Source organism: Eleutherodactylus coqui, chromosome 3 (genome assembly GCF_035609145.1).
Source record: "Eleutherodactylus coqui strain aEleCoq1 chromosome 3, aEleCoq1.hap1, whole genome shotgun sequence".
Taxonomy (NCBI): Eukaryota; Metazoa; Chordata; class Amphibia; order Anura; family Eleutherodactylidae; genus Eleutherodactylus; species Eleutherodactylus coqui.
Genome location: NC_089839.1, coordinates 167,920,643 through 167,940,605, shown reverse-complemented (window position 1 = coordinate 167,940,605; position 19,963 = coordinate 167,920,643). Strand labels below are relative to the sequence as shown.

General features: G+C 45.0%; 1 protein-coding gene across 2 annotated transcripts in view; it reads left to right on the top strand.

The window, feature by feature from the left end:
* The first annotated feature begins 419 nt into the window (after positions 1 to 419).
* The window catches only part of WNK2 (WNK lysine deficient protein kinase 2), a 170,811-nt gene continuing 151,267 nt past the window's right edge, over positions 420 to 19,963 (top strand). For both annotated transcript variants that reach the window (XM_066596508.1, XM_066596507.1), the window contains exons 1-2: positions 420 to 501; positions 1,370 to 2,255. In XM_066596508.1, the coding sequence (XP_066452605.1) occupies positions 1,557 to 2,255 (699 nt within the window). In that variant the 5' untranslated portion in view covers positions 420 to 501; positions 1,370 to 1,556. The remainder of the gene's footprint in view (positions 502 to 1,369; positions 2,256 to 19,963) is intronic.

Here is a 19,963-nt window from a genome sequence, read left to right as displayed (position 1 = left end):
GGGAAGACATCCAGAAGACAGCAGTGGGCACCTCACAGGGAGGTGCCAGTTAATCATACACAACCCTGGATGCTCCTTTAGGAGATCCCGATGTCCACAGCTCCTTGTGATACATTGTAGCCACATTCTGCATTCTTCCTCACTCCTGACGCCAGGGGCTGCAGCCCACGTGCCTGCCCCCAGTAGATGGCAGGTGGGGAGTGAGTCCATGCTGCTGTCTCCTTCCTGCAGGCTCCTCCACCCGGCGGCTGTCGTCCTCATCCATCAGGGAGGGGCGAGCAGGGAGATGCAGGCTCCTTCTTGGTCCAGAGCCCGTGGATCCTCCTCCCAGCCTGCCTCTCCTTCTCCTCCTCCTGCATTGCCCACCTAGGCATCCCCTTGTCCAGCAGCCGGCTTGCTGAATGGAGATGTCATTACAAAGCAGAGGACGAGCGCAGAGGGTTGCAGGGGGCGCAGACTAACCTGCCATGTACTGGGGGTACCCTGCGTCCTGTGATCAGGGTGGGTATTGAGGGTGCAGAGAGCAGGGCATGCTGGGGTGGGGTCGGCAGGAGCCTGCAGTGGGGGTCATTGTGTAAAGGTGAGAAGTTGTATCTGCATGCTGTGAGTATATATAGATGTAGTGAAGCATCTCCCCTGGGATCCATGTGAGTATTGTCTTCCTCTCCCCACCCTTTGCATGCATGTGCTTCTTCTTAGTACCCAGCCCCTTTTTGTATTCTTCTTTCTTTTTTTCTTTCTCTCTGGTATCAACCAGCAGTGCAGGAGTTAAGCAGGAATGGTGTTGCTGCGGGGCCACATAGGAGCTGCACTTTGTCGCATTTGGAATATCATTAATGTTTTAAATGCTGTAGGCTGGCAGCGGAGAGGATGGCAGGCCTGGCACCCACTCTGTAAACATGCCAGGCCTGATACCAGTGGGTGTGCTTAATAAATGACTGCCAGGCCTGGTACTTGTATCTTGTGTGATCTGTACCCACCTATTCTTTATGTAATTGAGGGGGTCATGGCCTTGCAGCAACTTATCCCCATCTTTTTGCTCTAACAAGATGCCCCAGGCCCATCCAGAAGACAGCAGTGGGCACCTTACAGGGAGGTGCCAGTTAATCATTTGTAAATGTACTACACAACCCTGGATGCTCCTTCATTTAGGAGATCCCTATGACCACAGCTCCTTGTGACTCATGCTAGCCACATCTTGCATTATTCCTCACGTCCTCCTAATGTCAGGAGCTGTAGCCCACTTTTCCCACGTGTCTGTACTGACCCCAGTAGATGGGAGGTGGTGCTGGACAGCTCCTGATCGCAGATGGGGAGTGGAGTGAGTCCACGCTGCTGTGTCTCTAATGATTTGTCTCCTTTTTTGCAGGCTCCTGTGGTTTTCTGACAAGATCTGGGCTTGCAGTGCTGACGGAGGATCTGCAGTGATCTGGGGGGGCCGACTTTTATAACCTTTCCATGGGAGCTTTAGAAAGGGCTGCTGCAATTGCATCTGTCTGCGTCACAGCCTCCTGCAGGGGAATCTGAGTTTTTGTTTTTTTCCCCCTTAAACTGATATGTACCATGATCCCAGCAAACCGGGAACGCGGGGATCTCGGGCTGCAGCCGCAAATGTAAGTGGGGTTTGTTGCAAGAAGGATCCGGTTCTGAGACATAAGTGTCTTGTAGAATCCAATGACTGTGCGGGGAAATCTATGAATATTCATGGGATGAACACTGGTGTGGATATCATGGACACTGCAATGCTCAACTCGGGGAAAGAAACACAGCTTGTGCCAGCTGCTAAAGACTCTAAAACGGTCAAGCTGAGGTTCTTAAGAAGGACTGTGGTAGACTCCGATCAAGAAGAAACTCCGGTTCTAGACTTGAGTGATTCTCAACACCACAACAAGGTCATCCCTATCTCTAGAGCCAGGAGAGCCATTGCCAAGAGAGCACATGGGACCAGTGAGCAGGCTTTGACCAAAGAGGCCCTTGAAGTGAAGTCTGGGACCTCTAAGGAAAGCAAAGGAGAAGGACCACAAGACCAAGATGAACAAGAGAAAAAAGATGAACCTGAAACTTTAAAAGAGGTACCAAAGTCTAAAAAAGAGGAGGATGACGATGAAGAGGAGGCAGATATAAAAGCTGTTTCTACCTCCCCTGATGGCAGGTTTTTAAAGTTTGACATTGAAATTGGAAGAGGCTCCTTTAAGACTGTTTATAAGGGTCTGGATACAGAAACATGGGTGGAAGTAGCGTGGTGTGAACTTCAGGTAAGACTGTGGTATATATTCATCACTTATGAGATATGGACTTGCATGATTTGCTATAGAATCTAACAGAAATAGTCCACATTTTGTGAACTGTATGTGACTTTAAATGTGGGGGTCCACGAATTGAGTGCAGGACGTCACCTAGAGGTGATCTAATTGCTAATTCTGGAGCAGTGTGTTTGCATCAGCCTTGCCTCGTAGATGCTAGGTTCCGGATTTCTAGCTTCAAGCTCGTATTGGAGAATATTTTGCTTCAGTCATCTGATTATATAATGACATAAGTTAATTTCCTGGGAATTGTAGAGAGATTAGATTTATCACACACATGACATGCTGCCCTAGAGGTCTGAATGGTTATGTAATGGTTATCTGTGCTACTAGTCCTGTGACTATCCAACTATCTCTTCACTTGCGTCACATAATCGCAATACCCACAGTGGGGAGGGAACTATTCAAATCCAGGTGGTCTTCAGTGATCCCTGTATTGGGGGGAGAACTTGCCAATTGTTTTGAAAACCTGATTGATAGAGTTGTCTATATATTGTATTGTACAGCTGTTGTATGGGCAGTATAAGGGAAATATGTTGTATGGCTCTGTTCACATCTGCATTAGAGGCTCCGTTCGAGGCCTCCAGTGCAGATCCGACTGGGGGGAAAATGCTGGACAGCATAATGGAATCCCGATGGATCCCATTATAGTCAATGGAGTCAGTAATGTATCAGAAACCCTTCAGTAACTGAAGCCGCCCTATATTTTTCTATGCCTATTGATGGAGTAGAAGAATGGAAACTGGAACGTAGATGTGATCTGAGCCAAGAGCTCCGATTTCAAGAATGAGCATTCAAGGGAACAGTTGATGCAGCCATGTTCCTAGTGAGAAGTTTGTCATTCATAGGATGCGATGCACAAATGTTTCATCACTCGGAGGTTACTGGAGAATCATTGCTAATGCAAGTAAATGTAGATGGGTTCACTTACAGCCATGAGCACTGAGCTAAAAAAAAAAATCCCTGAGTCATGTTGGATGCTTGCTACAAGTAACAGATTTCATAGGAAGGTATGCTGCATAATCTGCCAAGATTCATCAGATCTCCATCGAACCCTATATGGTTGGAAGTGACAGTTATAGAACACAACAAAATTGAAGATGGAAAGGGGAAGTCTACGGGTGCTGAAAGCGCCAATGAATAAAATGCCCAACCAGTGAGACTTGTCTGAAATGACAGAGTAATAGTGGCCCCAGCAGTAATAGTGACCTTCATAGTGGACCCAGTAGTACTAGTGCCCCGTAATGGACCTTCTTGCAGCAACCAGACAGGCATTTCACTCGCTCAATCTGTATCTCTGGTCCAATGGCTGCCACTTCTGTCGTCAGTCTGTGGCCCCCGACCTCCCCAGCATCTACTCTGCGTACTTGGAAGATGGGGGGAGGGGTTGATGGAAAGAGGTCCGGGTCCACAAACTGACAGCAGCAGATGATGCAGAGCTACAGACCCAGTGGATGAAATGCTTATTAGGTTGCTGTCTGGATGGCCAGTTAATTAAAAAAAAGCTCATGGTAACCTCTGAGGTGTCAGGCTCAAGCCATCTCATGGTAGGGGTGCCCCTGCTAGGTTGCTGTGATCAGTCAAAGATCTGTCAACTTCTGTCAGAAGTAATCCGCCATAGGCCCCCCTCCTGCTAAATGTCACCCACTGTTTTCATTGGTCTTGAAAAATGGCCAATGAAGCACAAAACCAATATTTACAACACTTCCATTGGTTACTCTCCCTGCCCTAAAGTTTTTGTTGAGTTGGGCTCAATGTTGGTCTCCATAAAACGTAACCTGAATGGAGTCCTACTTGACAATCTGGAGTGTCTGTATAGAGTATATAGTGTTCTGTCATCTTGTATATGTGACATACTCTAGCTATTAGATATTACAGGGTCAAGAAGAACAACATTTTTTATGTATGCAGCAAGAAAAAGGTTTCTTCTGCTGGGATCTAGTTACAGTCCCATGTGTGGGTATTAGCAGTACTTCAGCCTCACCCCAAACTTTGGGTTCATAACGCCATTAAAAAGGTGGCACCTGGGCCCATGTTGTACCCAGGGACGTTGCTAGGATCTTAAAAGATCAGGGCACAAGCCCCAAGGCTTATGTTGCCCCCTCACAAATGTACATGTATTGCTATTTTATAACATTGTTGCCAGTACACCTAAAATATCATCATAGTAACTTCTGAACCGAACGCACTATACGAACACCAATGTTACCACTGTACAAGGCCCAAATAATTCTGTCCCATCATTCCCACTACATAGTGACTAATATTACCATACTGCTACTGGATAAAAACTACTATGGAAAGCCCATTGCCACCATACAGTAACCATATAGCGGTAGGTACTGATTCCACACAAGTACTCTGCAGACCATATAAGTGATTAAAGTATATCCAGTTATCGCAGGTGACATCCATTTTTCTGTCTTGTCTGTCGAGCGCAGAGCACCATGATGACTTTCTCCGGCCATGACTTTCTGCTAAATTTGCAAAATGGACATCTTTGGCTCCTCGCTCTTCTAGAACCTCAAACACCTTTGCCAACCTACACAGACACTCTATCCTGCTGGTATCCCCAATTCTGTGCTGGTTGCTGTTCAAGTTGTGGTAAAGGTGTTTTTTAGGTTCTAGAAAAACGAGGAGCCAAAGATGTTTCTGCAAAGTTTGCAAAAGGGAGAAGTTGTCGTGGCTGGAGGAAGTCATCATGGTGCTCTGTGCTCGATAGACAAGACAGAAAAATAGATGTCACTTGTATGACCTGCAGAGGACCTGGGTGGCCAAAATACTGTCATTCAGAAATAATGTCTTATGTAAAATGGTACCACACAATAGTGCCCCATATTGTGCCATAGATGTATGTGTTACCATTTGTACCCCAAACTGTAATAGTGCTCTTCTACTATCCCACACAATGTGATGTTAAATACTAGAGCCCCTACATTGTAATGCTCCCTAGAAAGTAGTTAGAAGTTCCACTGTGTACCCTCTTTTACCTCTAAACTTTAATAAAGGCAACTTTTCTTTTGTAACCCCTCTGCATGCCCCCTTACAAAGTGTTACCCTATAAAGTAGTAATGCCCTCTCCTTGCAAGCCACACTATAATATTGTCCTCGTGAATGCCCCATGTAAAGTATTAATGACCTGCTTGAGTCCCCCTTATATAACACTGTCCACTTTGAGAGTCCCCTTATAGTAATACTCCCCTGTGTTGTAGTAATGCCCCCTTATGAAATAATTCCTTCATACGCTGCACCTGACCCATCGGAGGAGCATGATGATGATACTACAGCGCTCCTCCTGCGCCTAGCGCATGAAGAAAGGGCGCTATGCTGATGTGGGGTAGGTATTATGTTGTGATTTCGGTACTAGAGAAAAGTAGGGGGTACAGGGAGCCTCGGACTCCCCGCTCTTACATAGGACTCGCATACTGTTGATAACTATCTCCACTGCTAGTGAAGCCCCTGGCTGTACCACATATGTTCTACCATATGGAGTTTGTGTAATATCCAAGGGCTACAGGCAGGGCCATATCTATAACAGGACACTTGTGCGCACGTGCCTAATGTCTCCACAGCAAGGAGGGGGGGCACTTTACAGCTCAAACTCAGTTTATTATGTTTGTGTAACCTTACTGCTGTCGGCTGACCTGTCATGCTGGCAAACTGGGGTCCTGCTGTGAATGCACTTCACCAGCAATATAAATCAGTACAGTCTGCAAGAAACAGATGGGTATGGTGTAAAGGCCCTTTTACACGAAACGAATGCTAATCGTTCAGTCTAATCGCAGCCAATGATGCAACGAATTGTTTGTTTTCTGCAGGCATAAAAATCCTCGTTGGCTCGTTCACTAATCGGTCAGTTTAACCCTTTCCAATCCAATTTGTATCCAGATTTTCCTAAGGGGCTTACTCTTTTGTCTGCTGTTATACAACGGCGCTATGTACTAGCTAAAGCCAGTATTGCCTGAGGTGGCACGTTGGATAGGCTCCGACAGCAGAGAGGCTGGCAAAATACAGTAAGAGAACCCCAACAGATGTCTTCCAACATCGGAGTTGTACAGTCTTAAGTCATAATGTCTTTAGACGTCAGACAGTGGATTGGAAAGGGTTAAATCCCGATCGCTCCATTGTTTTCAGTCACTTATACAGCGAATGAACAACTGAATGATGTCTCTTTTGAATGAGCCAAAGGGAAAGTGAACAACTCCTGTTATGAGGCATGTCAACTGTAATCACTGACTAGAACGGTACTCCTAATCATGCATACAGTCTGCAGACTGCCTATGTAGATCTATTAAATACTGCTTATACAGTCACTGTATGGGGGGTAATAATGGTCTTTGTAACAGCAACACTAAGGTGGTCATGGTCTGGGGGTATTTGGCTCTCATCGATATTGCCAATAATAACACTATCTTTTATTCAGTAATAGCAGGTTGGTATTAATCACTATGTGGTGGCAATATGGGATCATGGTGTGGCAGGATTTGCCCCTTACATAGTGTTGCTGGTAATGTGGACCTTGGTATATTGGGATTTCTTCAGTGACTGTATGGAGGTAATTATATTGGCCATGATTAGTGATACTGTGTGTGGTTTATTCAGTTAAAAAAAAAAAAAAGTTTTTGTAGAATAAACTTTTACTAATGTTTTTCTATTTAGACCCACCAGGAACGTCAGAATATCATTTTTGGTATACTTGCTATAGAAAAAAGTTATTCCTTGTGCGTCTAAAAGTGCAAAACAATCTATTAGTCCTAAACAATCTTAATAGTCACACAGCTGTGGCATGCCTGGGGGTCTTTCCTGGGCCTCTGTCTGCCATGGTTACCTATCGGCCTCTCGTAATTGCATTTGTGGGGGTCTAATGAGGACAGAGTGAGCCCCTGCCCTCTAACTACTTAGATGCCATGGTCGCTTTTGACCGCAGCATCTAGGGAGTTAAGTTAGGGGATCAGAGTTTTTCAGATCCTGGCCATCATAGCCAAAGCTTGGCTGTCAGTCAACATAGGGAACATGTGGAAGCAGGACACATGACATAAATGTCTGTCTTAGAAACTAAAGACAAGCCAGTCTAGGATTACTTTTGTCATGGCGGCATAACTGGTTAGACCTAGGCGGCACCTTAATATGACCTCCAATTCTAACTTAAGTGCTTCATAGTAAACTGGTGATCTTTGCACGCTGCATGGGCTTCTCACCGCCTTCGTGACTGCTGCTGCAGACTTGCTGACCCCAGGCTGCTTGGGGTCACCCCACTTGCTGCTGGTTTAGACCCACCTACAACATGGGGCAGCTTTTATATATCTTTTTTTCCAGGGCCACTTTGATTTCCCAATCCGCCCCTGCTTATGGTAAACCATGGGAGACTTCTCTTGTAAGTTGCAGGCTGTAACCCTTTCACTGCGGAGAGGGTGACGTGCTCCTAGTGAAGCAGGGAGGGCAATTAGCTAGGAGTTTAAGGGTTATTTAATGTAAATATTGAATGCAGAGTCCTGTAGGGGCTGTGAAGAAAGGCTCATTATACAGTCGCCCCACTGAGGGTTTTCTGACAGACAGCTCAGGGATGTTCTGCAGTGACAGAAAGGAGGCAGCACATTGTAAGTGAAGTGTTGTCTATGGAAAGCATATATGTCACTTTTTATTACATTCACTCCAAGTCATAAGTTAAGAAAGAGGATACAAAAACTGCAAGAAGTCTGAAACAATCGCAGAAATTCTTAGGATAGAAAAATTAAACCTTTTAATAATGCAGTGTTTTTTTTTCGTTTTTTTCCCCCCCACTTAAATAAAAAAATGTTGCTTTTTTTTTCTCCTATTTTTTACCAATTGACTGTAGATGTCCGAGGGACTTTTAACTGCAAGACTAGTTTTATTTTCACTTTTCAATTGTACTTACTTAATGTACCATATAATATACTGAGCAACTAAAAAAATTGCTTAAGTTCAATTTGAAATTGGCTGGTTAGGGAGGGGGGGTCTTGGTATGGCATGCACACTGTAGCGAAAAGCTCATAGATTTTTTTAATTTCTTTTTTGCATTGCTATTTATTCATTTATTCTCGGAGATGTTATTACCAAAAAGGTGTAATTCTGTTGGTGTGCTGTTGTGTTTGTGCTTTTTTTTTTTTTTTCTTCAGACAACTTTTAACAATGCAAGTTAACTAATGCATTACTTTGATTGATCTGAGAAAAGGTTTTTAACTTTTTTTATTACCTTGTTTTATTTTTAAAAAGTGTGTTTTTTTTTATTTATTTTTTTTGTCCTTACTGAGGGTACTTGAATTTGCAATTAATCGCTCATATAGTATAATGCAATACTATAGTATTGCATTACACCACGTTTTGACAGTCCACATGCATGTCCTATGGCTGCCTGTCCACTGGCCTTGTGATATCCCACGACAGATCTCCACCCCGGGAACAGGAGCCAGCAGATGGATCTCCGCGGTGAGCATGCTGCGAATTGCCGGCCGCGAGCGGAGAATCGCTGTGATTCTCCGCTCGTTGATAGGGGGGGCTGCGATTTCCATAGCAACGCTATTGAAAACGTACACTGCACTCCCCGCGGCCGGATTGTTACCATGGGGAACGCAGTGAAAAGTCGCCCGTGGACAGAAGCCCTAATAAGTTGGTCATGACAGCCCTCAAAAAGAAGCCCCAAGACTTCCATGGCAACCAAACGGCATATCTTTATAGTAGGGGGAAGAAGGAGCAGTTTGGGACCTCAAATACAGGAGCTTTTAAATGCTGCTGTCAGAATTGGCAGATTCATTTAAAGAGTGATCAGCAGTGATCACTGATCACAGCTGTTGCGGGCGGGTGTCAGCTGTCAGACAGCCAGCACCCGCCATGTATGGACTGGGATCAGCTACCAACTTGTACAAAGCCCCGTGCACCCAGGACGTAACTGTATGCCCTGGGGCTTGAAGGGGTTAATGGTTATCAGTGAGGGCTCCTTCACATCTTCACTGAAGCCCCTTTAAAAACAGACCAAAACGGCACAGCATGCTGCACTATTTAATCCTGTAAAGTCGGATGCCCAGATAGAAACCAGGTAGAAACCAAACTGACTCTATGTAAATGGGGGATCCATTTGGCTCTATCATAGCCAGGGTAGGACTGAACCCCCGAGTGCTGGTGGGAATAAATTTAATACCAAATCTAGTCACAGAGGAACTACCATGTAACCCTAGCGCTGTGCTGCCCGCTCTATCACCGGATGACATAACATGCTGCCGTTGTCAACATGACAGTATACAGATGGGGTCCTGTGATGTCAGCATGCAGTAATGGCAGGATTTCGGCCTGGGGCGGTCTGTTCCACCCTCCTCATCCTTGCCGATAGGCTGGAACACCAAACGTATTAAAGAGTTTCCAGGCAAAAACTATTGATGACCTCGGGATAGGTCATCAATGGTTAATCACTGTGGTCCACCACTCAGACTTCCCGGAGATGAGCTGATTGCCGGATCTGCTGCCAGTGCATCGGGCCTAGATGTCATATGGTATGGGAACGGGAGTGCCCAAGCTGGCTTCACTACCATTATATTTTGTTAAAGTTCTATAATGCTATTTTTCCCTTGACTTGGCTCTGAGGGCTTATGTGGGATGAGTTGTAGTTTTTATTAGTATCATTTTGGCTTTTTTTTTTTTTTAATTCCCCTTTTTCCCTGCCTCCTCAGGACTTGAACCTGCAATACTCTGATTGCTCTGATAATACACTGCAGTATTTCTGTACTGCAATTCATTATTCTTTATAGCAATTTACAAGCTATGGCAGATCTGGACACCACTGACTGGCATCTGCCTGCCATGACAGCCCATCAGCCCTCTGTGAACCCTTTTACATGCTGTGATCTACACTGTGTTCTCATTGATTCTCCACTGTTGCCAGTCAATGCTGGCTCTTGCTGCAGCTTCTGAACCCATGCCATCCATAGGACATAACTGTATGCCCATTTGCGGGAACCCCTTCTCACACAGGGTGTACATATACACCCTGGGGCAGGAAGCCGACAAGTGGCTATAAATCCTGGCAGTCGGCTATATATTCATATGGCACTTCAGTACTTGTTAGTAATATTTCTTTATCCCATTGGCCAGATCTATAAGAAGGTTTCGGGTTGTGCGAATAATGCTAATAATGTTAGAGTCCCTCGTTCAGGAAGGAAAATGTACAAACGCAAAAGTGCTGAGTCTGCAGTATCCTCTAACCGGAGAACGGCGTCCTGCTACAGATCCTAGCCTATCCTGCTGGTTATGTAACGCCCACCACGCTGCCCTAGTTAGAGAACACTTGTATAGATCCATATGTAATGCCGTGTGAAGGATCTGTCCCTCACCGTGCGTATAGGGGCGTTCAGTATCAATCAGTGATGAGGACATAAGGGGTCAGGCGGCTTTGTATTATTTGATAGGACAGCTCATTATATTTACAGCCTCCAACACTTCGTGATAGAGGTGCGCGGTAATTATGTACGGCGACGTCTCAATGTGTTTGTAGTGTCGCTGGAGCTGTGGGAAAGGCCTATAATGCTGCCATCCGGTAATTGGATGAAAGAGGCATCAAGCATTATCGCCATCCATTATTCATGGCTACTTGCAAGCCTATAGTTTACCAATAGAACGCCGTCTGCCTGCGAGCACTAGGTCATGCCTGGAAAAAACAGGACTCGCTCCTTTCATTGCCCAAAGAGCTTTGGTAACTAGTACTAGTTAACTCCTTAGTGACCAAGCCTATTTGCACCTTAATTACCAGGCTTAATATGACTTGTGTCACTTTAACATAGAATAACTCCCTAAAGGTTTTGCATATCCAAGTAATTCTGCCACTGTTTTTTCACCAAATATTGTACTTCAGTTAAGTGATGAGCATAGACCGATACAATTTGTGTATTAAAAGCACCAAAGTTGGGAACATTTTGAAGAAAATTTTTTTTTTTTTTTTCTTCACATTTTCAACTGCAATATGTCAAATATGTGCAAACATACTGTACAAGTTTTTTGATGAGATGTATATTTCCATCTGTATATACTTTACTCTGGAAGCACAATACAAAAACTTTTTTTTTTTTTTTAACCATTGAGGAGACCTACAAATTTTAACATTGAAATCCACGCGAGCTGTGCCTGCAGTTACAAGCGGCGGCCGCTACACAGAGGTCGGAGCAGAGACTTCCACTGCTTCCACTCCGACCTCTGTGTAATTGTGGTGCTGTCAGTGGGAGCACAATCAGCTGATCGGTGGGTGTCCCAGCCGATCAACAATCGATGGCTGAGGATGGGTCATCACCATCAATAGTAGTTTTCCTGGAAAACCCCTTTAACTTTAAAAAAAAACAAAAAAACTTTTATGTGATCACTGTTATCCATTAGATACCAGCAATCACGTGAATGGGAACCACTCACCGTGGCCCCCAGTGATCGCTCTTGGCTACCTTTTGGTAGCAAGGAGAATTTGTTTCCCAGGCCTTGCCCGGCTTTTACGCATACGTCTGTCATAATGCCGGCGGACGCATGCACAGAAGCCGGGGAAGGTCTGTTGAGGATGATTGCATCGGGGGACTAATCAGGATGCCTCCGGTAAGAAGTTTCATCTCGTCTCGCCCATCAAATCCTATTGCGTTATTAATGCCTGTATAATGCTGGGAGTGGGTCCCCATTTAACATTTCTCCTCCGGCGGAATAGCGGCTTGGGTCGCCCCTGGGGGAAGTCATTGTAGAACGGTCCTTATGACAGGAAGGGCACCCCTGTGTCTGGCTCTGAAGGCTGGGTTCACACAAGCGTATTTTAATTGCGCACTATGAGGTAAATTGTGGTAATTCAAATACATTGATTTTCGCTGTTCCACTCAAACTTGTGCATATTTATTGCATATACATACGCAATTACAATGCCTGTATGTGGCGTTTTTACACAATGTTGCAAATAGAAGGAAAAATAATAATAATAAAAAAGAACCCAGTGCATGGCTGTGTGCGTGAGGAGCGCTGTTATGCACAGGCAAAAAAGTGGCGATACCCCATCCCACACCCCAGTAAGCCGAGGTTTCATATGCAGCACTTTGCATACGCCCGTATGAATGAGCGTAGGCTGGGCTCACGCGGGTGTACAGTACTTTTAAACCATAAAAATGCACCATGTTCACTGAATGTAAATCTGTTGCATCCGAATTTTCACTCGCACACAAAAAAAAAAATGCCAGAAAGGCCCAAGTGACGTCAGTTTTGTCACAACCCACAGAAGACAAGATGCACAAAAAATGCACTGGTACTTATGCATTTGTTGTTTTCTAAAATTCTTTTGGTCCATGGAAGGGAACAAATAGGACACTTTTTGCAATTGTATGTGCACCTCTGTCAATGGAAAAAATCAGGTCTAAATTTGACAATTAAATTGAATGTGTCCCTGTGCGGTCCGGAACTCAATCTGTGAAAAGTATACAGAAGATACACCCGTGTGAATAGGCTCTTAGGCCGTTCTCAGACAAACTGATTTGAATTACGGATTCTGCGATCGCCATCTGTGAGGATGATATACGGTTAGGGTCTCTTTACACAGGACAACTGTCAGGCAAACAATGCCTGACACTCGTCCCTGTGTCTCCGCGCTCCTGCACTGGAGCTAGTAGAGCTGGCTGGGTCACAGAGTGGCCAGCAGGGGGGTCGGGCAGTGCAGGAGATTTCTCTCCTCTCGCTCCCCTGCCCCTCTGTTGAGATAACACAGCAGACGTTCACTACTGAATGCGCTGAATGATGAGCGATGATCCTTATTGCTCATCTTTCACGCTGCATAAACTATCAGCGATGAAGCTTATCGTTCAGCTTAAACAGCGGCCGTTCAGTAGTGAACGGCGACTGTGTTATGTGAATGGAGGGGGGTGGGGGGTGGAGCGAGAGATCTCCTGCACTGCCCTGCCCCCCTGCTGGCGCTCCGTGTGCGGGAGACACCGGGACAAGTGTTGGGCATCATTTGCCTGACAGTTGTCCCGTGTAAAAGGGCCTTAATACATGGTCTGATGCACTGACCTTCGCTCACGCTTGTGGGTTGGATTCCGTGAGTGCAAGAAAAATTGCAGCATGCTCTAATTTACCGCGGATTCCGTCGATGAGCTCCATTACATTGCATGTAGATGTGGATTTGTATGCAAATTGCCAGGAGACCAGATAACAAATGATATAAAGAAAGCTGGATTTTGTGGGCAGACAATGCAGGGCGCTGTCCGGGGAGCAACATACACACACGTGTGTGTGTGTGTGTGTGTGTGTGTGTGTTCCACGTGGACAATACGCGGCCATATGCTGTATATCCATGCAGAAAACACGCACACATGACCATACGAAATTCACTTCCGGGATCATATGCAGATATTCCACTGCGTATATCTGCTTGTGGAATTCGACCCATTTGTGAGAGCCCGGCCTTAGAGTAATATAGTGGTCCCATTGATAACAAGATTGGGATCTGATATTGCACAAGAAAAAATGGATGCATGATGATGCTTCTGTATCTTTCTGTGTAAATGGCAGCGCGGGTGGTAGTACGGTCTATGAATGGTGGCTGCTCGAACGGTAGTGCGGTCTATGAATGGTGGCGGCGCGGGCGGTGGTACGGCCCATGAATGGTGGCGGCGCGGGCGGTGGTACGGCCCATGAATGGTGGCGGCGCGGGCGGTGGTATGGCCCATGAATGGTGGCGGCGCGGGCGGTGGTATGGCCCATGAATGGTGGGGGCGCGGGCCGTGGTACGGCCCATGAATGGTGGGGGCGCGGGCCGTGGTACGGCCCATGAATGGTGGGGGCGCGGGCCGTGGTACGGCCCATGAATGGTGGGGGCGCGGGCCGTGGTACGGCCCATGAATGGTGGGGGCGCGGGCCGTGGTACGGCCCATGAATGGTGGGGGCGCGGGCCGTGGTACGGCCCATGAATGGTGGGGGCGCTGGCAGAACTTGTTGCAGCAATAAAAACAGGAATGTTTTGATAGTCCGGTGGGAAAAAATGTCTATGCTGAGTAAATAGATGAGTATCTCAAAGTGACGTCTATAAATCCGAGGGATTTTAAATCAACATAAAATGTAATAACTGGCGCAATCTAAAATCTGATGGCTGCTAATTACTAAATATGCAGCTAAATATGTGGCTTTGTGATGGTTCCTCCTCTCACCCATTCCCTGTTGTATTTGCTGACAAGACGTTTGTGGACTTTTTGTACGGTGACGTTCTCCGCTTTATAGGATTTTACCCATGCTTCATGAATTTCTAGCTGCCACACTGCTACTCTTCATTGAAACGTTTTATTGCTTTAGTGCGCTAAATAACTGTCCTTCCGGGTTTTTTTGGTCTACATATTTATACATGTGCTACATAATTAAAACCTACAACCATAGCAAATGATGTGGATCATTGTGTATGCCCCCTTTAATGGGGTTTCTGTGTATTCAGACTGCAGTTTAGATATATGTATATTTTTAGATTTGCTAGTTTTGATATTTTGACACAGGTATTACAAAGTGTCTTAAGTGCATTGTAAGCTATGCATGTAACTCGTATTGATGGGTTTTATGCATCATATCTCATGGCCGCTGTAGACCATCGGCCTAGTGCACATGGACCATCGGGGATTGCCTCGTATGGATGACTGATTCGCTGTGTGAAATGCCCGGAGCTGCAGTTAGGGTGGCTGTTTAGCGGCACAATTGGTTCACACTACTTTGATTATTACAGCTATTGGCTTTTAAAGGGCTTATTTCATCAAGATGAACCCAAGCAAACACGGAGGTCTGCTGATTGTGAAGCCCCTGGAGACTAGTTTCTACATTTCTTGCAGGGAAAATGTAGTAGTAAATTGGGCATGTATAAAGCGGGCCGGTCACATCTTCGTTTTAGCAAAGTTTGGCATAGCTTTGCAGCTGTAGTCCCACTAACTGTTGCCAGTTTTCTTCTTATTTATCCCCGATCCTCCACATTTGCTCCTTATCTGTGTCTCCTGGGGCTTGGAATGTGTCAGGTGGGTGGTCCCCATCAGTCAGATCTGATGCCACCTATTGACACTGAACAGAGTACTGCCCACTTGACAAATTCCAAGATACAAATCTAAAGAGGGCTGGAATTGGGGTTGAGTAACAACAAAAAAACTGAGTCTTTTGCCCCATGGACATATGTCACCTTTTTAAAGGGATATGAAAAGAACTCCTTTAATGTAAAACAGAGAATAATGTATCGGAAATGGCTCGGGAGGGTCTGTTTTCGGTCCCTCATGTTATAAAGTTTGAGGGTACAGTAGACTCTCCTATTGCTATGTTGTATACACAACCAGTTTAACCTCTGTCTTCTTGGTTTGGCTTTTATTTGACACTTTTCCACAGTAGCTGGGGCATCCATAGGAGCCCCAGTTAAAAGGAAAACGGCACTCTGTAGGAACAGTCACTAACAGAGCTGATCTGGGTCTGCTAGGACCCTACAGCTCTGCCTTGGCTGGAAGCACCTGGTGGTCAGGTAATCGCTGGGTGGAATAGAAAAGTAACACTTCTGATTTTCTCTCATTGAGCACTATGTAGCCAATAAAGGAGAAGACAAAAGTGGTTAAAAATTGCTTCTGCCTTCTCCTCTGGGTCCGCAGCTGTGATTAACAGCCAAGGACCCGACCTGCTTCTGCTTGATTAATTTTTTTTTTTTTTTTTCTTCTAACTTTTAAAATGTTTCTATGCGCATGCAAAGAGTTTGTGTAAACCGTCTCTCATCACTTCATGGAAGTAGCGATTCAATGGGAAACTTCACATGGCACTCGCAAGCCGTGCAATGTTTTAGGCGACCTTCCCCCTTCAAGCCATTGAAAACAACACCCAAACATAAGTCATGCCATGACTTTTTTTTTAAATATATATATATATATGACCTCCTTAAAAAGAATGAGGTCCATATTCGTGTGTCTCGCAATGCACAAATCTCCCACGATTTTCTCAGGCGCATGAAAGCAGCCTTAGCATGCTTTTACACAAGTAGAATATTTCCGTAGTCCACACCTAAAGACACAGAAAATTCCGCGCCAAAGTCTGCTTCTCTACGTAGAATCATAGAATGGTAGAGTTGGAAGGGACCTCCAGGGTCATCTGGTCCAACCCCCTGCTCAGTGCGGGTTATGAGGTGGAAATCAGACCTTGTTCTTGCTCAACTGTATATATTAAGATTCCTTTTACGGCCCCTGTAATCTGGCCGCTCCTGTGAATGAAAGTTGTAGCCGGTAAAAATAAATTGGGAAAACAAATCAATTAAGATGAGCTTTAAATTGGAAGATTGCATTTATATTGTAGACATATATATTTTTATGGCGCTGTAACTGTCACGGGTCATAGTTACTCATCGGACACTGTACAGTTTTCGTTTTATAGAGATGTTGCAATTTAATCACAGAGTTTTCCAGACTAATAAACCAGAGATTGCCCCGTATGTATTCTGCACCACAGCCTAGTCGGTTGATCTGGAACTAAGTGTCTTGGATACAAAGTGACTTTCTTGTACAATGACATTTGTAGCTGTTAGCATCTGAAAAAATATTTGCTTTTAAAGGAACATGTACCCTATATTATAGTGATTGACTTGTATTGGGTATGACTAGAGAACACGAATACTACCAAAAGCAATTGGACATCTGAACAACAATGAAAATTAGTATTTATTTACATAAGTTTATACTTAGTGGGACTATTTTGACACTGATGACATTGGACACTCTGGCATACTTTCTGCTAGCATCTCATACACTTCATTTGGCGGTCAACATGCAAATATCTGGCAAGTTGTCTCGATGGAAGCTGTTCATATTTCCTCACCTGACATTCTAGTTGACGCCAAAAATGCTGCATGTCAGGACTCTGTGCTGGCCAGTCCAATTTGTGGAACATCCATATCCTCAAACCTAAAACAGTGTAGGATTTGTGACAAGGCACACTGTTGATCATCCCCAGAGTATTGCCACATTATCTAGATTGTCAGGTTACACCTCCGTGTTCATTGTTCTTGCCCCTACAACCAACGGACTGAGACCATGCCACGTAAAACATCCACAGACCATAAGGGAACCTCCGTCGTACTTAAATGTTGGCACAACTCATTTGGGCAAAAGGCATTCCCCAGTTACCACCCACACCCAGGTATGTTCATCTGATTAGAAGATGGCATGATTTGTCACTATTTAGATTGCTCTTTCATTACTCAACTGTCCAATGACTATGCCCCTTGTGTCATTGTAGGTGGGCTAATGCATAATCTTTGAGAGACCTCAGATGAATGAGCTGTCAAAGTATGCCACAGAGTGTATTCAATGTCATTAAGGCCGGGCTCACATGGGCAAACCAAATTCCACATTCAGGAAGCCAGCAGCGTATTCCAGCTGTGAACCCGGATGGTGACCCTTATTTTGCTGTATTACAGATGACCATAGCGTATCTCCATTGGTCATGCGCAGTACAGGCTTTTTAAAAAATTTTTTAAATGTTTGTATTTCCCACAATGACACGGGTACTCTCCATTGACTCAATAGAGCATGCTGCGATTATTTTTATTCCCCCCTCCCCCCTCTCTGCTTGTGGAATACGTAACTCGTATCCACAGGGGTGAGCGAAAAAGCATAAGTACATGCTGTTCAATGCTTGCATTTTGCCACGGATGCCGATTGTGGATTTCATAATTGGAATCCACCTGTGTGTGATTCTGGCCTAACGCAGGCAAATAAATACTAGTTTTGATTCTTGCTCAGGTGTCCAATTACTTTTGGTAGGATAGTGTAGCTCTTAAAATACCTAATCCTATGATGATGAGGTTCATATCCTAACAAGAGAAGTGATAAAGCATCTTGGTAAGGCATCTGGCTTCGCGCCTCGGGATCACCTTGTATTTCTCCCGCTCTTGTGGGCATGGCACCATTTACTTGAATGGTCATTCTGTAATACTACATCTGCTGTGCTGCTGCATGGTTGCCCACCGCTCCCATTGACCATAATAGCTGGTTATCAGAAGTTTTGAGTAGTTGGCCCAAAGTTACCAAAGAAATGTATTCAAACCATCAAAAAGGTGCCAATACAAAAAAAATGTCTTCTTTAGCCCTTCCTGGCCTTATATAGAGATGTGGGGTATCTTACAGGGGACGAACACTCTGTGGAAGTTCTATGTCGTCAGCATAGTGGATAACAAGTCTTATCTACACACTGTGGAAGGACCTGTGCATTTCTTTAAAAGGGGTTCTTTGTGACTTTTATTATTGATTATCTAGTCTCTAGATGGGTCCATTGATTTGTGAGGGTCTGCCATTCAGGACCCCTGGCGATTACCTGTTGGCCTCGCTGTCAGGCATGAAGCCAAAAGTGGATAACTTTGTCCCCATGGCGGCTGCCCAGGTTTGCAGTTGCTAGCACAGATCCCACTGAATTCAACCAGACCCTTGCTGATCATCTGTTGCTGACTTATCTTGAAAGGGGTCATCAGTAGTAAAGTCCTGGGAAACCCCTTTTACTGCTCTGAGTTTTGCTGGCATGTTTTTTGTTTTTTTTTTCCTGGGAAGGGGGTTGGGGGGGTCTTTCTTCCGGAAGTGATGCCTTTCTTCGTATTTGACATTGTAGCTTGGCCCATTTCTTCAGGATAGGGTCAACTGCAATACCAGACATGGCCCATGAAGAGTGGCACTATTACTCAAGCAGATTATAACTCCGGACAACAATTTATGGGGGCCATTTTAGTACAGAGATGCTTTATTTTGGTAATGGCAGGCATACATTTTCTTTCCTGTAGCTTTAATTGTTTGGCTTCTGCCTACATGTTTTATATATGAGAAAACAGTAATAGTATTTTTAGACTCTGCCTTTCCGTCTGTTTCTCACATCGGGGACGGACGCTGGAGAGCCTTTAACAGCTTTTGAGTCTTAACGCTAATTTTGACAACTGTAAGTTTTGCAGAAGACTCCCCGTCTGTTCCTCAGACATTGTAATCCTGGGTTTGTCAGGGACTTTGTTGTCTGGGTCATTTTAGGAAATAGACCTTTTTGAGGGGCTGAGATGTAACCCATCTGTGCTGCTCGAAACTAGTGAGTGTAATCAAATCCTAGCCTTAGGATGCAAGAAACACACAGGATGGACTTCAGTATTGACTTGGAATATGTATACAAAACAGTACGTGATAAAGACGCTGGTGGATTTGGAGTACAGTAGAGGAGGAATTCTTTACTCGTGGGTGAGCAGTCTGCATACAGCAGGCAGGGAGAAGCCAGCATGGTCTTCCCCTGTGACTCCAAGCTAAGCTCGGCGTTAAACTTCAAAGTGAATTTATTCTGAAATGCAGCAGCATTCCAGAATAAGCCATTCGCGGGGACAATGGGCATCTCTGGTTCAGGCTGCTTGTGGTTTTGGCAGCATCAATCTGATGACCGAATCCCTTTATATACATCCTGAGGCCTTATGTCGACGGGCATATTTGAATTGCGGAATCCTCTCGGGCATCTGCGAGGAAGGTCTGCCATTCAAGTTGCCCATAGGGAACCATGGGCGCCCGCACTTGAATTTACACAAGCAGATTTGTTTTCCAGATTCCGCATGTGAAAAACAAATCGCAACATGCTCCATTTTAGTGCAGATTCCATGTAGACTGCTTCCATTGCAGTCAATGAAAGCC